This window comes from Mobula hypostoma, chromosome 8 (assembly GCF_963921235.1).
Source record: "Mobula hypostoma chromosome 8, sMobHyp1.1, whole genome shotgun sequence".
Taxonomy (NCBI): Eukaryota; Metazoa; Chordata; class Chondrichthyes; order Myliobatiformes; family Myliobatidae; genus Mobula; species Mobula hypostoma.
In genome coordinates, this window is record NC_086104.1 from 73,470,303 (window position 1) to 73,488,318 (window position 18,016).

Consider the following 18,016-nt stretch of genomic DNA (forward strand, 5'->3'; position numbering starts at 1 on the left):
CTCAATGGCAGCACCTCCAGGAATGCAGTGCTCCTTCAGAATTTCACTGGAGCATCAGTCTAGAATTTTCTGCATATGATTCATAAATAGAGCCATAGCTAATAATAATCAGTGATGTAAGAATGGGAAATAAACTGAAAAAAACATGGTTCAACCTACCAAAAAAATATTTTGCAAAATTAAATGAGTTCGAGTTGTTACTGAACTGGTTTGACATGCAAGGCACAAGGCCATGGAGGCATGATCCACTTCAAAGATGTGAATATAAAACTTTAAGCTAATAACCCAGTACAAAGGTTGCTGGAAGTGCTGCGTTCCAATGACCAAGTGAACCCCTTTCTCCTTCCTGTGTAGACAGTGCAGGGAAGTATCCTCCAGAGATCTGACCAATATTTTTCCACAAACACCATCAATAAAACAGGTTATCTGGCCATTGTGAGAACATGCTGTCTATCCTTTTTTTTTAACAGAATCTTTAATGTTAAGTACTTTAGAACAGCCTGAAACCAAGAGAGGTGTAATGCAATTTTAAGTAACTTTCAAAATGAACGATTTGCTATGTTTTTCATGTGTTTTGTGAATTTTGTACTTATCAAGATAAAGGATATCACAATGTAGGAGAAAAATCTTTTTCGAGGGGCAGATGTAGAGCATGATCACTGGAGTGGCTATTTTGTCCAGGGTGTCTGTTCGGACATGTGACAGATTTTAACAGCTAGTCCGCCTTATCATACCGGTGGACAATTCCCCACTTGAAACACTGAGTTGGTTGCTAGCAGTTGCAACCAGACTGAGCAGTAAGGCAGTGAACAGAGGTGTTCGTGGTTGGATAGTAGTGGGTTGTCTGGTTCAGTGGGGATGGGTAATGCACTTGAGCAATAAGGCAGTGAGCAGAGGTGTTCGTGGTTGGATAGTAGTGGGTTGTCTGGTTCAGTGGGGATGGGTAATGCACTTGAGATGATTGATGTTAGGTCAGAAAAGTAAGTAAATAAAGTCCAGCTTGAATGCTCTCCTTGTGTTCTGATTCTGGATTTACGGAGCTTCTCATACCCCACACTCTGACCTGAGCTGACCTTTACCTTCCATCGTGAGCTGCCTTGACTGTCAATCATGTCGGAGGTGACAGATTGAAAGCCAGCTCAAGGTGCCTCCATGATTCATATTAATACCATTATCCCACTGAATGAACACCCTGAGTAAAGACCTGTATTGGTCATTAATTGTTACTACATATCCCTCACCACGCCCTTCCCTCATCTACCACCAACTAATCTCATCGTTACAAGTTTTCTGAGAGGCGTCATTTGTCTTTTATGCTGGATTGCTTCCATAATACTTTGTTGTCTCCAAACTATCACTGCAAAGCCCACCTGTGCACAACGCATTCTGAAAGAGGAGGGTGAGCACCCGGAAGACATTGTCCATGTTGGCACTATCATATAAGGAGGAAAGAGGTGAGAGCTGACAAAGGGAATTTAGGGAGTTAGGTAGAAAGTTACAAAGCAGGACCTCTGGGGTTGTGCACAAAGAGGAGTCCAAGTACAAGCTTCTAGAGTTTCGGATCACTGTTGTGGGAGTGTCAAGCATTGAGTTTATGGTGAGGACGGAAGGTTGAAAGGTGATATGCAGGGCAAGTTTTTTTTCTACACAGCTGCTGGAGGAGGTGGTAGAAGCAACATTCAAGATGCACTTAGACAGTTAAATGAAATAGAAGTAGGACTGTGTGTAGGCAGGAGGGATTATGGTTGGCACAGACATGCTGGGTGAAAGGGATTGTTCCCCTGCCGTACCATTCTATGTTTATGGATAATGGAGTCCAGTGCAAGGAAACGTAATAATAAATCAGGAACAAAACCATTCACAGGAAATGGGGAAATGTCATGAAATACTCCTTCATGCACAGTTTAGTGATTATCTAATAGTGTTTTATTAAAATATTATTGATTATGAAGTTCAGCAATTTAAAACAGATCCATGGAATTATCTTATGCTTGGGGATTTCAAGGTTTATGGTATCCAACCTGAATAAAGGTAGTCATGGTATATTCAGTATAGCCATGAACTAAGTCAATGGGAAACTAGGTCCCATGGGCTGAATGGCCTCATCCTAAGTCAAAGCATTTTTATATACAGAAAGTGTTTTAAGTTGCACTTTTATACACACAACTACAGCCTGTAGAAACTCATTGAACTTTAAAATGAGTGAATATGGTGTCATGTAAAAGAGGAGTGGTTAATCAGGATGTAAGTTTAACAGCATAAATATAATTATCCCTACGTACTTAGCTTCCAAACCCAAAGCAAAGACAGCAGCGGCTTCTGGTGCTGCGGCAGATGTTCCAGAATGGCGAAGAGTGCAGTTCCCATACAAATCAGTCGTTGCCTTTCATAAAGCAATTAAAAATAATAATTAGATCATTTACCTAAGTAAACAGCTCATCTCTCACATACCAAGGGTCTTCAATTATACATGCTATCAACAAAAGCCTCTGCATTATTCTCAGTTGTGCATTTTGAAAATAAATCCAACAAAGAAACAGCTGCTATCTACAGAAAGAAGCCCGAGTTGCACAATAGTATCAAGGCTCACCACGCCGGCCTCTGGGTTCCTCTTCCTCCCATTGCTGAATGTAGACGCAAGGGTTGAGGAGCAACTTTCGTCGTAAAGTGCTGTCCTCCCATCATTGATGGCAGAGTTGATGGAAATGGTCCACATGCTTGATGCGTAGCCATCACAATTGCAGTCATCATAGCTGCCCCCGTCACCCGAAGCCCAGACGTAAATGCTTCCCTTTCCATTCCGACCCTGTGACAAAGGATTCAGCTGTCAGGTTAAATGACTTGCTTTGCTCGTCAGACAGAGGCAAAGCGCCACGGAGGGAGGAGATCTGTGTACAGTCAGGTTCTTCCTTTATTTGAAATAAATCTACTTTTGGATGGGACGTTGGATCAAGGCCCTGTCTGGGAGACACCAAAGATCCCAGGGCACTATTCTGATGTGTTCTTCCCAGTATCCTGGGAATGAGGTTGTCCCTTGATCAACCCCACTAAAAAACACTGACCTGGCTTTTATCCCATTATGGTGGGGAGCTTACACTGCATAAACTGGCCGCTGTATTTCGATGTTGAATGGTTAACTGCTCATCAATGAAGTTCATTGGCTGTCATGTACAGTTTGCAGAAAAAGTGCTATACTAGATTTTCTGTCTTTTGCTTGTATTGTAATGGAACACAGAAAACTACAGTACAGGAACAGGACTTTCAGTCCACAACATTGTGCTGAACCAATTCAATTAGTAATCAAATGGCCAGCTAAACTAATCTCTTCTGCCTACACAATGTCCATATCCTTCCATTTTCCTCACATTTATGTGCCTATCTAAACAGCTCTTAAAAGGTCCTCTGAATTTCTGCCTCTACGACCACCCCAGGCAATGCATTCTGGGCATCCACCATTTTATGTGTAAAAAACTTGTCCCTCACATCTTCTTTGAAATTACCCCCTCTCACCTGAGATGAATGCCCTCCGGCATCAGATATTTCAACCCTGGGAAAAAAGATTCGGTCTGTCTCCACTATCTATGCCTCAAATAATCTTATAAACCTCTATCAGATCTCATCTCAACCTCTGCCATTCCAGAGAAGACAACCCAGGTTTGTCCAGCTTCTCATTACAGCACATGCCCTCTACAAGGATGTTGCCTGGATTGGGGAGCATGCCTTATGAGAATAGGTTGAGTGAACTCGGCCTTTTCTCCTTGGAGCAACGGAGGATGAGAGGTGACCTGATAGGGGTGTATAAGATGATGAGAGGCATTGATCATGTGGATAGTCAGAGGCTTTTTCCCAGGGCTGAGATGGTTGCCACAAGAGGACACAGGTTTAAGGTGCTGGGGAGTAAGTGCAGAGGAGATGTCAGGGGTAAGATTTTTACACAGAGAGTGGTGAGTGCGTGGAATGGGCTGTCGGCAATGGTGGTGGAGGAGGCGGATACGATAGGGTCTTTTAAGAGACCTTTGGATAGGTACATGGAGCTCAGAAAAATAGAGGGCTAAAGGTAAGCCGAGTAATTTTTAAGTTAGGGACATGTTCGGCACAACTTTGTGGGCCGAAGGGCCTGTATTGTGCTGTAGGTTTTCTATGTTTCTATGTTAATCTAGGCAGCATCCTGGTAAACCTCTTCTACCTCCTCTCCAAACCCTCAATATCTTTCCTATAATGGGGTGACCAGAACTGTATGCAATGCTTCAGATGTGGTCTAACTATATTTATAAAGCTGCAGCATAGCTTCCTGGCTTTTGCACTCAGTGCTTCAGCTACTAAAGGTAAACATACTCTATGCCCTCTTACCTACCCTATCAACAACTGTAGCCACATGCAGGGAGTTATGAACTTGGATCCAAGATCCTTCTCCTCTTCAACACTGTTAAGAATCTTGTCCAGAGAGGACACAAAGATATTGGTAAAGGCACCAGCAATCTCTTCTCTTGCCTCTGTCAACAACCTGGGTATATCCCATCAGTTCCTGGGCACTTATCCACCCTACTGCTCTTTAAAAGACCTAGCACAATGTCCTCCTTTACTTCAAAATGCCCTGGCATAACAATACACATATCCTCCATGTCTTTCTCCACAATAAATATTGATGTTAAGTACTTATTAAGGACTTCACGCACATCCTCAGCATCCAAGAAAATATTCCCCCTTTATCCTTGAATGGTCCTACCCTCTCCCTTGTTATCCTCTTGCACTGAGGATGAAAAATATGAAAATGACAAGAAGATGCCAATGCCAGAGAAAATGGCCACAAAGATCATTAGCCAGGGATTATCTGAACAAAAAAAATAATGATAACATCTTTAAAATATTGTTAAAAAACAGAATTCAATAATGGCAGTATGTTGAAAAAATTGCAGATTAATGATAGCAGATTTACCAACAATTTGCCAGAAATTCTTTCATGCCCACGTGTGTTTCTCATAAGTTCCTGTGTTTTCTGCACTGACTGTTTTGCAAACATTTGGCAGGTCACTGAGCATACAACCGTGCAAGAGCATATGGGGCTTCCTAAAATTAAACATATTTAATGTCTACCTTCAAAGAAACATATTTAAATCTCTACAGGTCAGAGTAGAATAGCTTTAATAAAAATGAAATTGGTTATGGGCCAGTAAACCAAATTATAAAAAGACCAGATTAAAATGACAGAAATATAAAGAAGGAAAGCTATTTAAAATTATTGTGATAAGATTAGGTGAAAAGGCAAAGGAAGCTGAGTAAATCAAGCACAGTAAGGACCGAGTAAAATGCAGGCCCTAGTATGAATGACATAGGCCAAATGCTTGTTTCAGGTCTCGATACTCGAGGAGAAAATGTGCATTCTAGTAGGAAGAAGGTAGTGAAGCTCAGGGTGGCTAGTAGTTGAAGAAACACAGCTAATAGTGAATGAGTGGATGAAGCCACCTTGTAGAGTACGGCTGGCAGATGAGTTCTCAGCTCTGGGACCCTGGTTCAATTCTGACCTCTGGTGTTCCCTCTGTGGATTTTGTAATGTTTTTCCTTGAGACCACATGGATTCCAGGTGCTCCAGTTTCCTCTCATATCTCAAAGATACAAATGCTGACTGTTAAAGTCAATTCTCTACTGCCAATTACCCACAGAATAAGCAGGTAGATGGAGAATGCAAAGGGAGGGTAGGGGTCGTTGGCTGTTAATGAGCATGTGTGACAGAGTATATTACAGAGGAAGAATTAGAGAACTGGGATTTCTATGAGAGTGAGAATAAAATCTATTGGCTGATTGGACTCCTTCTATTTGGTAAGAAAATATGAAATATGTAACCAGAGCTGAGCATGGAACAGTTGACACAACACACTACTAGAAGTCAAAAGGATGCTCAAATTTAAGATGCAAAATAAAAGCTGGCATCAATGCATAATATTTACAAATCCCCAGTATACCAAAGAAAATACAAAGGAGTCTGATAATAAAGTCCATGGAAAGGCAAGTTATACCAGACAAACTCTGAACACAGGTAGAACTGGGTATAAGTTTGATCAGTCATCAACTTTTGATTTGCTTTTGGGCTTAAAATGAAGATTGAAATACTGAATGTTTGGAAAGATATATGGAAATAATAATTAATTAGCATGAAGTTCAAAAAGGGAGAGCATGTTTGGTCAAATTCTTTGAAGAAATAAGAGTGAAAGCAGGTTGAGAAAAAGCAAGTGTTTCCCTCAGTATGGATTCTCAAATAGAGATTGATGTCTAAAGGTTGTGTCCATGTACAATGTTGGGCAAATTTCTGTCCAATGAGAGGCAGTTGCTTTATTTTTATATTTAAATAAACTGCTGCAAGAGATACCTGCAAATTACATAACTAGTCACCACCTCACACTCTTTTGGGCTGTGTGCAGGAGACTCAAACCCAGAACAAGCACAAGGAACACAACCCCTGGGTCATTGAGGAATTTAGGTTCAGAGCAACAAAAGTTTGACTCAGACGATGCTGGTGAAACGTGGGCACGGTGGAAGTCAATATCTCCATGAAATAGATATCACAAAAGCAGTGAGTAAAGGCAGTGAACTCTGATAATTATAAGATGCTGATTGAAGATTAAGTTATGAGGAAGTTTAGTTTCACATTATTGATAATAGTAATCCTGTTCATAGTGTATGTGCTTAGTTGTGGAGCCAACAGTATGAAGTTGCCTACAGTGGGAATATGACAAAATCTCTCTAAATCAACATTTCAACTAAATACTATCTTGCTTGCTCCAAAAATTGATTGATTTGCCTCCATTTGTACATACAAAGAAAAGGGTCTTAGTCTTGCAAAACCCCTATGAACTGATCAGATAGCTCAACTCCCTTGGCATCAACATCAATAGCAGAAACACAAAATGTTCAAACCATCTGTCTCCTCTGGCTTTTAGCCCAGGAGCCACAGGAAAAAGGGCAGCATCTTGACTCACCACATAAACAATTAATTCTCCAAATCTGGTTTGCGATGATAACATAACACATTCAACATAATGCTTTCACACTCATCGCAGCAACTCACGGACAACTGCACTTAAACCTGCACTTGTCCAGATTCATTTGGCAGAGATGATGAACCATAACTTGTAAATTCAAAAAAGTATTATTTGCACATACATCCTACAAAATGCCCCCTGAATGCAAGGCATAATACTTTCTTATTCAATAGGTATCAAAGCATTTTATGCATTTGAGAAGTTAAATAAATACTAAAATATTGTTCGCTTGTACCTCACCAGCTAAATCCATTCCATTCCTTTCATTTATTGGATGTGAACAAAGGCTGCAAGCACAGCTAGTATTTGTAGTTATTTAATAGTAGCCTCAACACACCACCATCCCCACCTCCCACACAGATGATTTAACACAAATAGGACCACAAGGCTGCACAGCATGAATGTTAGGGAATACTGTACCTGGACAACTGGGTACGTGTTTTTATTTGAATTATTATGCTGTTGATATCAGGAGACCAGCATTAGAATTACTTACAAAGTACTGCAGGCTGCCCAGACACCTTCTAGTACTATGAGCTACATAAAAACTACTGAAGCAACCATTCTACGACAACACTCCTTTACTCTAGGCATCAGATTGGCCTGTCGGGATGGGTCAGGGATTGCGTGGCGGAAGACAAGTACATACTTGTCTGCAGCACTCTAAGGCAAGTCAAACACTCTTGTAGCGTTATTATAGTACCTCACTTAGGGCACAATTTCCATTTCTACACAGTCATTTGCACTAAAATATATTAGTCATAGTCATACTTTATTGATCCCGGGGGAAATGGTTTTCGTTACAGTTGCACCATAAATAATAAATAGTAATAAAACCATAAATAGTTAAATAGTAATATGTAAATTATGCCAGGAAATAAGTCCAGGACCAGCTTATTGGCTCAGGGTGTCTGACCCTCCAAGGGAGGAGTTGTAAAGTTTGATGGCCACAGGCAGGAATGACTTCCTATGACTCTCTGTGTTGCATCTCGGTGGAATGAGTCTCTGGCTGAATGTACTCCTGTGCCCAACCAGTACATTATGTAGTGGATGGGAGACATTGTCCAAGATGGCATGCAACTTGGACAGCATCCTCTTTTCAGACACCACCGTCAGAGAGTCCAGTTCCATCCCCACAACATCAATGGCCTTACGAATGAATTTGTTGATTCTGTTGGTGTCTGCTACCCTCAGCCTGCTGCCCCAGCACACAACAGCAAACATGATAGCACTGGCCACCACAGACTCATAGAACATCCTCAGCATCATCCGGTAGATGTTAAAGGACTTCAGTCTCCTCAGGAAATAGAGACGGCTCTGACCCTTCTTGTAGACAGCCTCAGTGTTCTTTGACCAGTCCAGTTTATTGTCAATTCGTATCCCCAGGTACTTGTAATCCTCCACCATGTCCACACTGACCCCCTGGATGGAAACAGGGGTCACCGGTACCTTAGCTCTCCTCAGGTCTACCACCAGCTCCTTAGTCTTTTTCACATTAAGCTGCAGATAATTCTGCTCACACCATGTGACAAAGTTGCCTACCGTAGCTCTGTACTCAACCTCATCTCCCTTGCTGATGCATCCAACTATGGCAGAGTCATCAGAAAACTTCTGAAGATGACAAGACTCTGTGCAGTAGTTGAAGTCCGAGGTGTAAATGGTGAAGAGAAAGGGAGACAAGACAGTCCCCTGTGGAGCCCTGGTGATCAAGAATTTCTGTGATATATAACCAGATGTAGTAATTCTGCAGATTAAAACAAACCATGACTCTTATAAAATAAAGCTTTGGGAGAATGCAATTGCCTTTAAATCTTACTTTTCCCACCTGTCTCAACATAACCTTTTAGGTTTTGGTTCAGATCACTTTACTGGAAAACAGGGAAGGGTGAAACAATATTATCTTAACATATTTCTGCCACATGGCAACATTATAATAATCAAATTATCCACCCAGAACTTCATTAATAGCATTAAATACATTGTCGTAGCTGAACATTTTATATTGCTCCCAAAATTTATTCCCGTGGGCCTTTCAGCACCTCCTATCTACAGTGGCAATCAGCATATTTGTGTTTGTATAAGTTCAGATAGACCTCAGCAATGAAATCCCCTAACCCCACGTCTTACCTTATTAACACCATCAGCCATAGCTTGCAAAGTCAGCTCACGAGGTCCATCCACAGTTTTGCCATCATCAGTTGGTCCCCAACTAGCACTATAGATGTCTATAACTTGAGGCACGTGGCTGATAGAAGAAGCTTCTATAATGTCCGTCATGAACGGTTGGTCCAGCATACGAATGCCTTTAAGATTTTAAATGGCAATGTGAAAGACAGTTTCAAATCCATTTCTCAATGCATAAGCAATGGCTTTAACAGAAATACAGCAATTTATTTGACCTGAATAGGCATTTTTTTTGAAGAATGTAAAAATAAAAGTTTCCAATTCAGATTTAATTGATTTAACTTTACACAAATCACAAGAAATTAAGAAGCAGGCATTGCAAATAGTTGGGAGATTTAATCAAGGTCTCAGAGCTGAATCTTCCAAAGGCAACAAGCTGACTGGTCACATGTGGGAGTATCCCATTTCCCTGGTGCAATCTCCTGATAAACAGCTGAGTCCAGCTGATAAGCAAGCCTTTGTGGAGCTGACCTTGAGAGGACAGATCCAAACTTGAAAGCTTTGACCAGGTATTTCAGCCCATTGGTTCCTGGCTTTCAATAACATCAAACAGCCAGTTGCACTGCAGAAAACTGTGGATGTACTTTACAAGGTCACTCTTTAATCTCTTCCCTTTAATAATTTGTTTGTGAAAATTTTGATGACACATTTCATGAACTTTATCCTGCTTAACAGAGCAAAATAATAATTTTTAAACCCCAATCATGTGGAGGTGGCAGAGGACACCAGTACCAATTTCTGCCAGGTTGGTAATCAAGTTGATTGAGTTTCTAATGGTTCTCATCTCCTCTCCTTAGTTGTAAACCCAAGAAAGCACAGCAGACAGTTGGGTGATTAGTCACACTCCTGTAATTTATGATAATACTGTCTGGATGTCTGGTAGTGGGGGGAGGGGGCATGCCCTATCACAAGAACTGATTCTGCTGGGACAGAAAGCTCTATCTTCCAATACTGAAAACGCGCAGATTTTCAGGAGTAACTGCTGATTTTGGCTCATTGTTATAGAATACACTGTCAATCACATACAACAGAGATGAGGAGAAACTTGAAGCAAAAGCAATGTTGCAAACACTCAGGCAACATATTGAGAGAGAAACAGACATGATGCTTCAGGTCAAGAATACTTGCTTCAATGGGCAGATGGCAAATTTGAATTCGGCATTACAGTAGCTTGTAGATGAGAACTTTCTGAGGTCAAAGTTAACGATTTCAATGAATGATGGATTAAGGAAATATTTATCTTACTCCTGTATCCATTATCCACATTCAGTATTCCTAAATAGAGTGACGTACACAGTTTATATAGAACACCAGATAAACTGTATGCTTAGAAGGAAAATTGATTGGTGTTTGAAAAGTGAAAAATAAAACTGCATATGCAGGAAAGCTGAAATAAAACAAAATGATAGGGATAAAAATTGGTCATTCAGCATCAGAACTTGATTAATCCTGTTTTGTTGCCTGATTAAGGTGAATTGTGTATTACATTATTTGCCATTGTTTTCCACTCGATAGCAATTTTATCATTAGTGAATAAATTCAATATTATTTAGTTCTGAGATTAAATAGTATTGGCAGTAGCTTAACTGTTGCAATTCTCTGTCCCAGCAACTGTATCACACCATTAGACATCTCTGACTTGAAAATCTCCTAACTGGGAGCTAAATAACTTTTAGGGCTAACTAACCCACATGAACAATCTTTAACACCAACAACGGAGCGAGCTATTAGTTTAGCCTCATAATTTTATACAGACAATCAATGATTAAAAATATTCCCACTGATATTATGTGACATAACAGAGACAACAAACGAAATGCAGAAGATGAAACATCCCAATTCTGTTTGATGTATTTGCAGCAGAAGGTCAGTCTTCCATGCAGCATGCATTGTGATGACAAGGGTGGTTGTATGATTTATAATTCAAGACTACTATTTTGTGCCAGGAACAAAGACAGATATTTTGGGAATCATACGGTTTTATAATTTTCATTTATTTTTCATGCAATATGGAGATTGCAGTCTATATATTTGTTTTTGTTCCTGATCGAGAGTAGAGATTCAACCTCATTAGTGCGACTGCTGTCACCTTTAATCCCCATATCATTCACTAATGTCCTTTAGGCTTTTTATAACATTTCTATAGTTCCTTGTTCACAGTATGGTACTGCACTTTGATGTAGGTTAAAATTTGTGCTAAGTAAGAAATGTATTGAAATTGCATATAACGGCTTTAATTTCTAGTGAAGTTTGTATCTAATGAGGGATAAAGATGACCACAGATTACCATCTGTGTTCCAGTTAGAAGTCATTATCTATTACCTACTAGACATAGTGCAATATTTGCCCACTGAGCAGATACAACATAATAACGCAGAAAATACTAAGGAAATGAAAATAGCAAATAAAGAGCAAGTCATACACTGTGGTACTACTTCTGTGAGTGGGTTACTTTTTCCAGCATACCATGTGGTACATTAATGACAGGACTTTTTTTAAACCAGACAAAGCAAAATTACACTGTACAAACAAAACAATTACTATCCCTGCGACTCCAGCATTCAAAGAAGTCTCCAATTGTGTCATATTATCCACATAGAATTGCTCGAATCTAATTTCACAGCAACTCAGGAGGCCTGAACGGACAGTTGGAGTCCTATCTTTGTAGATTTTTATTGAATATACTAATAGTTTGCATTTTAGTTCAGAGTAACATTAAATCATAGAAAACTACATTCAAAATGAAATTTGTAAAATATTATAGCAACAGCTTAATTTTTTTGAATACACAAATGTATTCAGATAAAAATATTACCAACATTCAGACAGTAGGAAAGTATACCTTGCTAAAAATGTAACTCATGATTACTCAATGTCACATTTTGTTCAGACATAAAATCAGCAGTTTGATTGTAAAACTGCTGTTCCTCTATTTAATCCCTATTGCAGGACTTCAACCTATTTTTTAAAATATGCCATACCTGCCACTCTTGAGGAGTAAGCCACCCCAACACCACATATATTGTTATTGGCGGCAGCTGATACTTCTCCAGCACATCTTGTCCCATGGCTGCACAGGAAGAGTCCAAAATCACAAATCAAAATTGATCCTCCTTTGTTTGTTTTCTGCTTTTAAAAATAGTTACTTTACAAACATGGCACTGGCACCTTTTGTTCAGCAGATTTTTAAAAATCAACAATTCTCTTCCTTTAAGTTAAGAATCAACAAATTTAATTTCAGTCTCAGAATACGACGTCACTCCTGAGTACATTGCTCATCAACAGTGGATCACATGTCCATCTCTTTTTGCTTCTCTTTTACTCAATTATGTTGAAAGCATTGGTACCCAAAATAGGATTTGTTATTCATTCAGGATTTTAACTCCAGAAATAGAAGACAGGCAAGTTACCATTGGCCTTATGAATCCCCAAATCCACCCCTGGTCATAATATGAGAAAGTATAATTAAAGCTCTAACTGCCTTAATTATTACCAAAGAAATGTACATTATAATTTATCAGATTGTAAAGAAGAAAACAATTGTGCCCAGATGTATAACATTTAAGCTAGGTTATGTTTGAGATGAGTGGTCCCTCACTGTAAGTAAACTGTTGATTAATACCAATAGATCAGTTATGAACTAAACATTGCTCAATGAATATGTGCTAGTATGTTACATATCTGTATGTTCTCCCATTATATGCCAACCATGTATTATAAATAAAACCATTGGACAGTTAGGCAGTAATACAACACCTGAGTAGTGTTGTACAGATAGTAGGAAGTAGTGTATATGGCCCAGTCCATCATGGGTAAAGCTCTCCCCACCATTGGGCTCATCTAAATGCAGCATTGTTTCAGGAAAATGGCATGCATCATCAGGAACTCCCAGCACCCAGGCCATTCTTCCTTCTCACTGCTGCTGTCAGGAAGAAGGTACAGGTGCCTCAGGAATCACCAGGTTCAGGAACAGTTATTACCCCTCAACCATCAGGCCCTTGAACCAAAGGGGATAACTTCACTTGCACCATCACTGAAACATTCCCACAACCTATACATTCACTTTCAAAGACTCTTCATCTCGTTCTCGATATTTATTGCTTATTTATTATTGTTATTATTATTATTATTATTATTATTATTTCTCCTTTTTTTGTATTTGCACAATGGTTGTATGGGCAGTTGGTGTGGTCTTTCATTGATAGAAGGATATATTCCCTGATGTATTGCATGTCAACAGATCAATATCCCCAAAAGAAGGTTCACTCCTCCTTGCAGGACATGGAAGAATAAAATTGTAAAGAAGTTGCTGAGATGTGCGGAACCATATAGTGGTAGAAATCAGGGTTTTAAGCTGTCCATAAATAGCAATATCATGAGGGGCAAAGGAGGATTTTGTGAAATTTGCTTAGGAGAATGCTCTTGATCAGTATCTACAGCCCATTAAGGTACATATGGTAGCACCTTGCTCTGCGATGGTGGATTTGGTTCAGAGAGATAAGCGAGGTTAAATGAAGGATTAGTGGAGGAATATCTAGAAAACAGAGATTAAATGGCTACGGAAAAGGATACAGTCTACTTATTGGTTAAAATACTCAACTGAAGGAAGTCCAATTTCAAAAAGAAGGGAAATGGATCTGACCTGGGTACATTGATATCAAAGATTGCCAGGACCCAAAGACGGAGATGTTGCAACAACAGTCTAGGTACAGCCCCCATGATGGTGAAGGGGGTTTGGGGGAGTGAGAAGAGATTAGAGTTCCATGTATGTTCAAATAGTTAGGTGATTAAATCAAGCAGAGAAACACAGCACATGGTGGGTGGCAGCTTGTTAGCACATTACAGTGTCTTTAAGGGGAGAGTACGGGAGGGGAATATATAGTGAAATTTCCAGTGGTCAGCGCCAAGCTATATTTTACTAATTTGATCATGGGTATACAGGCACAATAATTAAATGTGCAGAAGGTACAAAACGTGGAAACACAGTGAAATATGAGGAAGGTTGTGAAGTACTTAAAGGAAATAAAGAGCAAAGGACAAATGAAACGTAACACCAAGGAACGTGAAGTGTTACATTTTCATTCGTAGAATGAAAACAGACGATGTGAACTTGCACTCAGTGTACTTAATAAAGTGGCTACAAGAATAGAACCTGGTGTGGTCTTCTGCTGCTGTAGGCCATCCACTTCAAGGTTCAACACGCTGTATGTTCAGAGAAGCTCTTCTGCACACCACTGTTGTAACACATGGTTATTTGAGTTACCATCACCTTGAATCAGCCTGACCATTCCCCTAACCTCTCCCATTAACAATGTGTTTTCAACCAGTGAACTGCCACTTGCTGGATTTTTTTTTCTTTTTCACTCAATGATCTGTGAATTCTTGAGACTGTTGTGCATGAAAACCCCAGGAGATCAGTGTTTCTGAAATAATCAAACCACTCCATCCGGCATCAACAATTATTCTACAGGGAAGTCACTTAGATCACATTTCGCCCCCATTCCAATGTTTGGTCTGAACAAAACTCAAACGTTTGACCATACCTAAACATAAGAGATTTTACAGATGTTGGAAATTCAAAACAGCACATACAGAATGCTGGAGGAACTCAGAAGGTCAGGCAGCATCAATGGAAATGAATAAATAGGCAATGTTTCAGGCGAAGACCCTTCATCAGGACTGTAAAGGAAGGACGTAGAAGCCAGAATAAGAAGGTGCGGGGAGGGGAAGGAGTGCAAGCTAGAAGGTGATAGGTGAAGACAGGTGGGTAGGGGTGGGATAAAAAGTTGGGAGGTGATAGAAACATAGAATAATAGAAAACCTACAGCACAATACAGGCTCTTCGGCCCACAAAGTTGTGCTGAACATGTCGCTACCTTAGAAATTACTAGGCTTACCCATAGCCCGCTATTTTTCTAAGCTCCATATACCTATCCAGGAGTCTCTTAAAAGACCCTATTGTATCCGCCTCCACCACCGTTGCCGGCAGCCCATTCCACGCACTCACCACTCTCTGCATAAAAAGCTTACCTTGATATTTCCTTTGTACTTACTCCCAAGCACCTTAAACCTGTGCCCTCTTGTGGCAGCCATTTCAGCCTTGGGAAAAAGCCTCTGCCTATCCACATGATCAATGCTTCTCATCATCTTATACACTTCTATCAGGTCACCTCTCATCCTCCGTTGCTCCAAGGAGAAAAGGCCGAGTTCACTCAACCTGTTTTCATAAGACGTGCTCCCCAATCCAGGCAACATCCTTGTAACAGGTAGAAAAGGTAAAGAGCTGGTGAAGAGTGAACATGATAGGATATGAGAGTGGACCATAGGAGGAAGGGAAGGAGGAGGAGCACCAGGGAGAGGTGATTGACAGGTGGGAAGAAGATGTAAGAGATCAGAATGGGGAACAGAAAAGGGGAAATGGAAGGGATTTATTTTTACCAGAAGGAGAAATCAATATTCATGCCATCAGTTTGGAGGCTACCCAGATGGAATATGAGGTGTTGCTCCTCTAACTTAGTCCACTAGGAAATTCTGCTTTTTGAGGATGGAACAAAGGTGCTCAACAAACTATTCAATTCCAACAGTGTTTTAAAAAGAATTGCAACTCTGGTGAAAAATATTGAATGGTATCTATAAACTACTTGATTGTATCAAATCTCTTCACACAATATCATTTTTGCTGGCTTGTGATTGCTGTTTAGTCAGCATTATCTTTGTTGCTACTGCCTTAAATCTGTGCAATTTGTTTCCTTTTGGGCAATGCCCTGGTAAAGGTTTTACTGCTAATGTTGCAGGTTATTTCATGCAACACACATAAAAGTTGCTGGTGAACACAGCAGGCCAGGCAGCATCTCTAGGAAGAGGTATAGTCGACGTTTCAGGCCGAGACCCTTCGTCAGGACTAAATGAAAGAAGAGCTAGTAAGAGATTAGAAAGTGGGAGGGGGAGGAGGAGATCCGAAATGATAGGAGAAGACAGGAGGGGGAGGGATGGAGCCAAGAGCTGGACAGTTGATTAGCAAAAGGAATATGAGAGGATCATGGGACAGGAGGCGTAGGGAGAAAGAAAAGGGGGAGGGGGGAAGCCCAGAGAACGGGCAAGGGGCATAGTGAGAGGGACAGAGGGAGAAAAAGGAGAGAGAGAAAAAGAATGTATGTATATAAATAAATAACGGATGGGGTATGAGATGAAGGTGGAACATTAGCGTAAGTTTGAGAAGTCAATGTTCATGCCATCAGGTTGGAGGCTACCGAGACGGAATATAAGGTGGTGTTCCTCTAACCTGAGTGTGGCTTCATCTTTACAGTAGAGGAGGCCGTGGATAGACATATCAGAATCGGAATGGGACCTGGAATAAAAACGTGTGGCCACTGGGAGATCCTGCTTTCTCTGGCCGACAGAGCGTAGGTGTTCAGCGAAACAATCTCCCAGTCTGCGTCGGGTCTGGCCAATATATAGAAGGCTGCATCAGGAGCACTAGACACCACAGCGTGCTGAGTGGAGATTGACATATCACCCCAGCCGACTCACAGGTGAAGTGTCGCCTCACCTGGAACACAGGTGAAGTGTCACCTCACCTGGAATTTCATGTTATTTCATGTAATGGTTCTTCTGCAGAAGCAGTGTGTTCTGCTGGCTACCATTAAAGACAAAGGGTGCTGAGGAATGTGTGTGTCATCCAATCAGGAGGGTGGAATTGGGAGAAGGTTCTAGAGAACGCTGGGTGCAAAGGGTTTTGTGATGGACACTGGTGTGGGTTGAGGTGTTTTTGGCGGGAGCTGGGGGAACACAGGAGGGAAGATGGCTGAGGATGCTGTCCCTGTTGCGTAAGGTGCTTTGTGCAGATGAATGGCTTCAAGGAGGAAGGACCAATACTCCTATGGGAGAGCCCATTTGTTTGAGATGGATTTCCAGTGACATTTGGATGCCTTCACACAGACTGAGGGTCCAGCACATGAGTTACTTCAAGATGAACTCCAACTTATGTGCACATTTGACTGTTTAATTACAATGGGCACTTTTTGTTTTTTTCTTTCATTTCTTTAATGACACTTTGGTTGTTAACATTCATAAATGTACTTTCTCTATAATTGTATGCAGTGTGCGTTCTGTTATTCCTCACTGATGGGTGATTACAGGGAGCAGTAAATCACACAGCATTCACACAAACTGGGGTTTGGGTGGGCGAGACATACCAATCTCCCAGGTTTGGCGGGACCAAAGTCGTATACACCCAAGCTGTACAGAGCCTGAGAAAAGTGGTTTCCTTGCTGCAGAGTGCAGTGGCTGTCAGTGAGGGGTTAACGAGCAACATTTTCAGAGATGCCCAGTAAAAAGAGATTTCACTTATTTTATAAATTGATGGGAGAAAATTTAACAAGGTTTACAAGATAATTAATCCAAAACTGACTGAAGAATTTTGAGTGTAAGAAACATGAACAAAATATTGCCTTGCGCTCTTACAAAGAAATGCTATCTTAAATGGATAATAAACTATTTTACCAAGTACGTTCAAATGAGTGTTTTAAAAAAATCAATGATAAACAAAAGCTAGACAGATACTGCTCTTCACTGTTATTGATCACCACTGAGCTTTCTATCATGTTCAGTAATAAAGTATAATCTCCATCGTACAATGATGCATTAATGGTTTCCTGGCATCAGCAGGAATGAGCAGGTTGTCTTTACATTACCTGTTAAACCAATCCTTTGTATAGCGAGGGTATGGATAGGGATCATTGCTGCTGAAGTCATAGCTAGCATCTGCATTCTGTAAAAGAGAAGCAATGTAAACT

General features: G+C 40.5%; 1 protein-coding gene across 1 annotated transcript in view; it reads right to left on the minus strand.

Moving 5' to 3' along the window:
* pcsk2 (proprotein convertase subtilisin/kexin type 2) overlaps positions 1–18,016 on the minus strand; it is an 82,095-nt gene that overhangs the window by 11,626 nt on the left and 52,453 nt on the right. Inside the window, exons 6-10 of the mRNA XM_063056130.1 lie at positions 17,915–17,991; positions 12,203–12,291; positions 9,165–9,340; positions 2,591–2,806; positions 2,283–2,383 (exon numbers count right to left, since the gene is read on the minus strand). Of these exons, the coding sequence (XP_062912200.1) occupies positions 2,283–2,383; positions 2,591–2,806; positions 9,165–9,340; positions 12,203–12,291; positions 17,915–17,991 (659 nt within the window). The remainder of the gene's footprint in view (positions 1–2,282; positions 2,384–2,590; positions 2,807–9,164; positions 9,341–12,202; positions 12,292–17,914; positions 17,992–18,016) is intronic.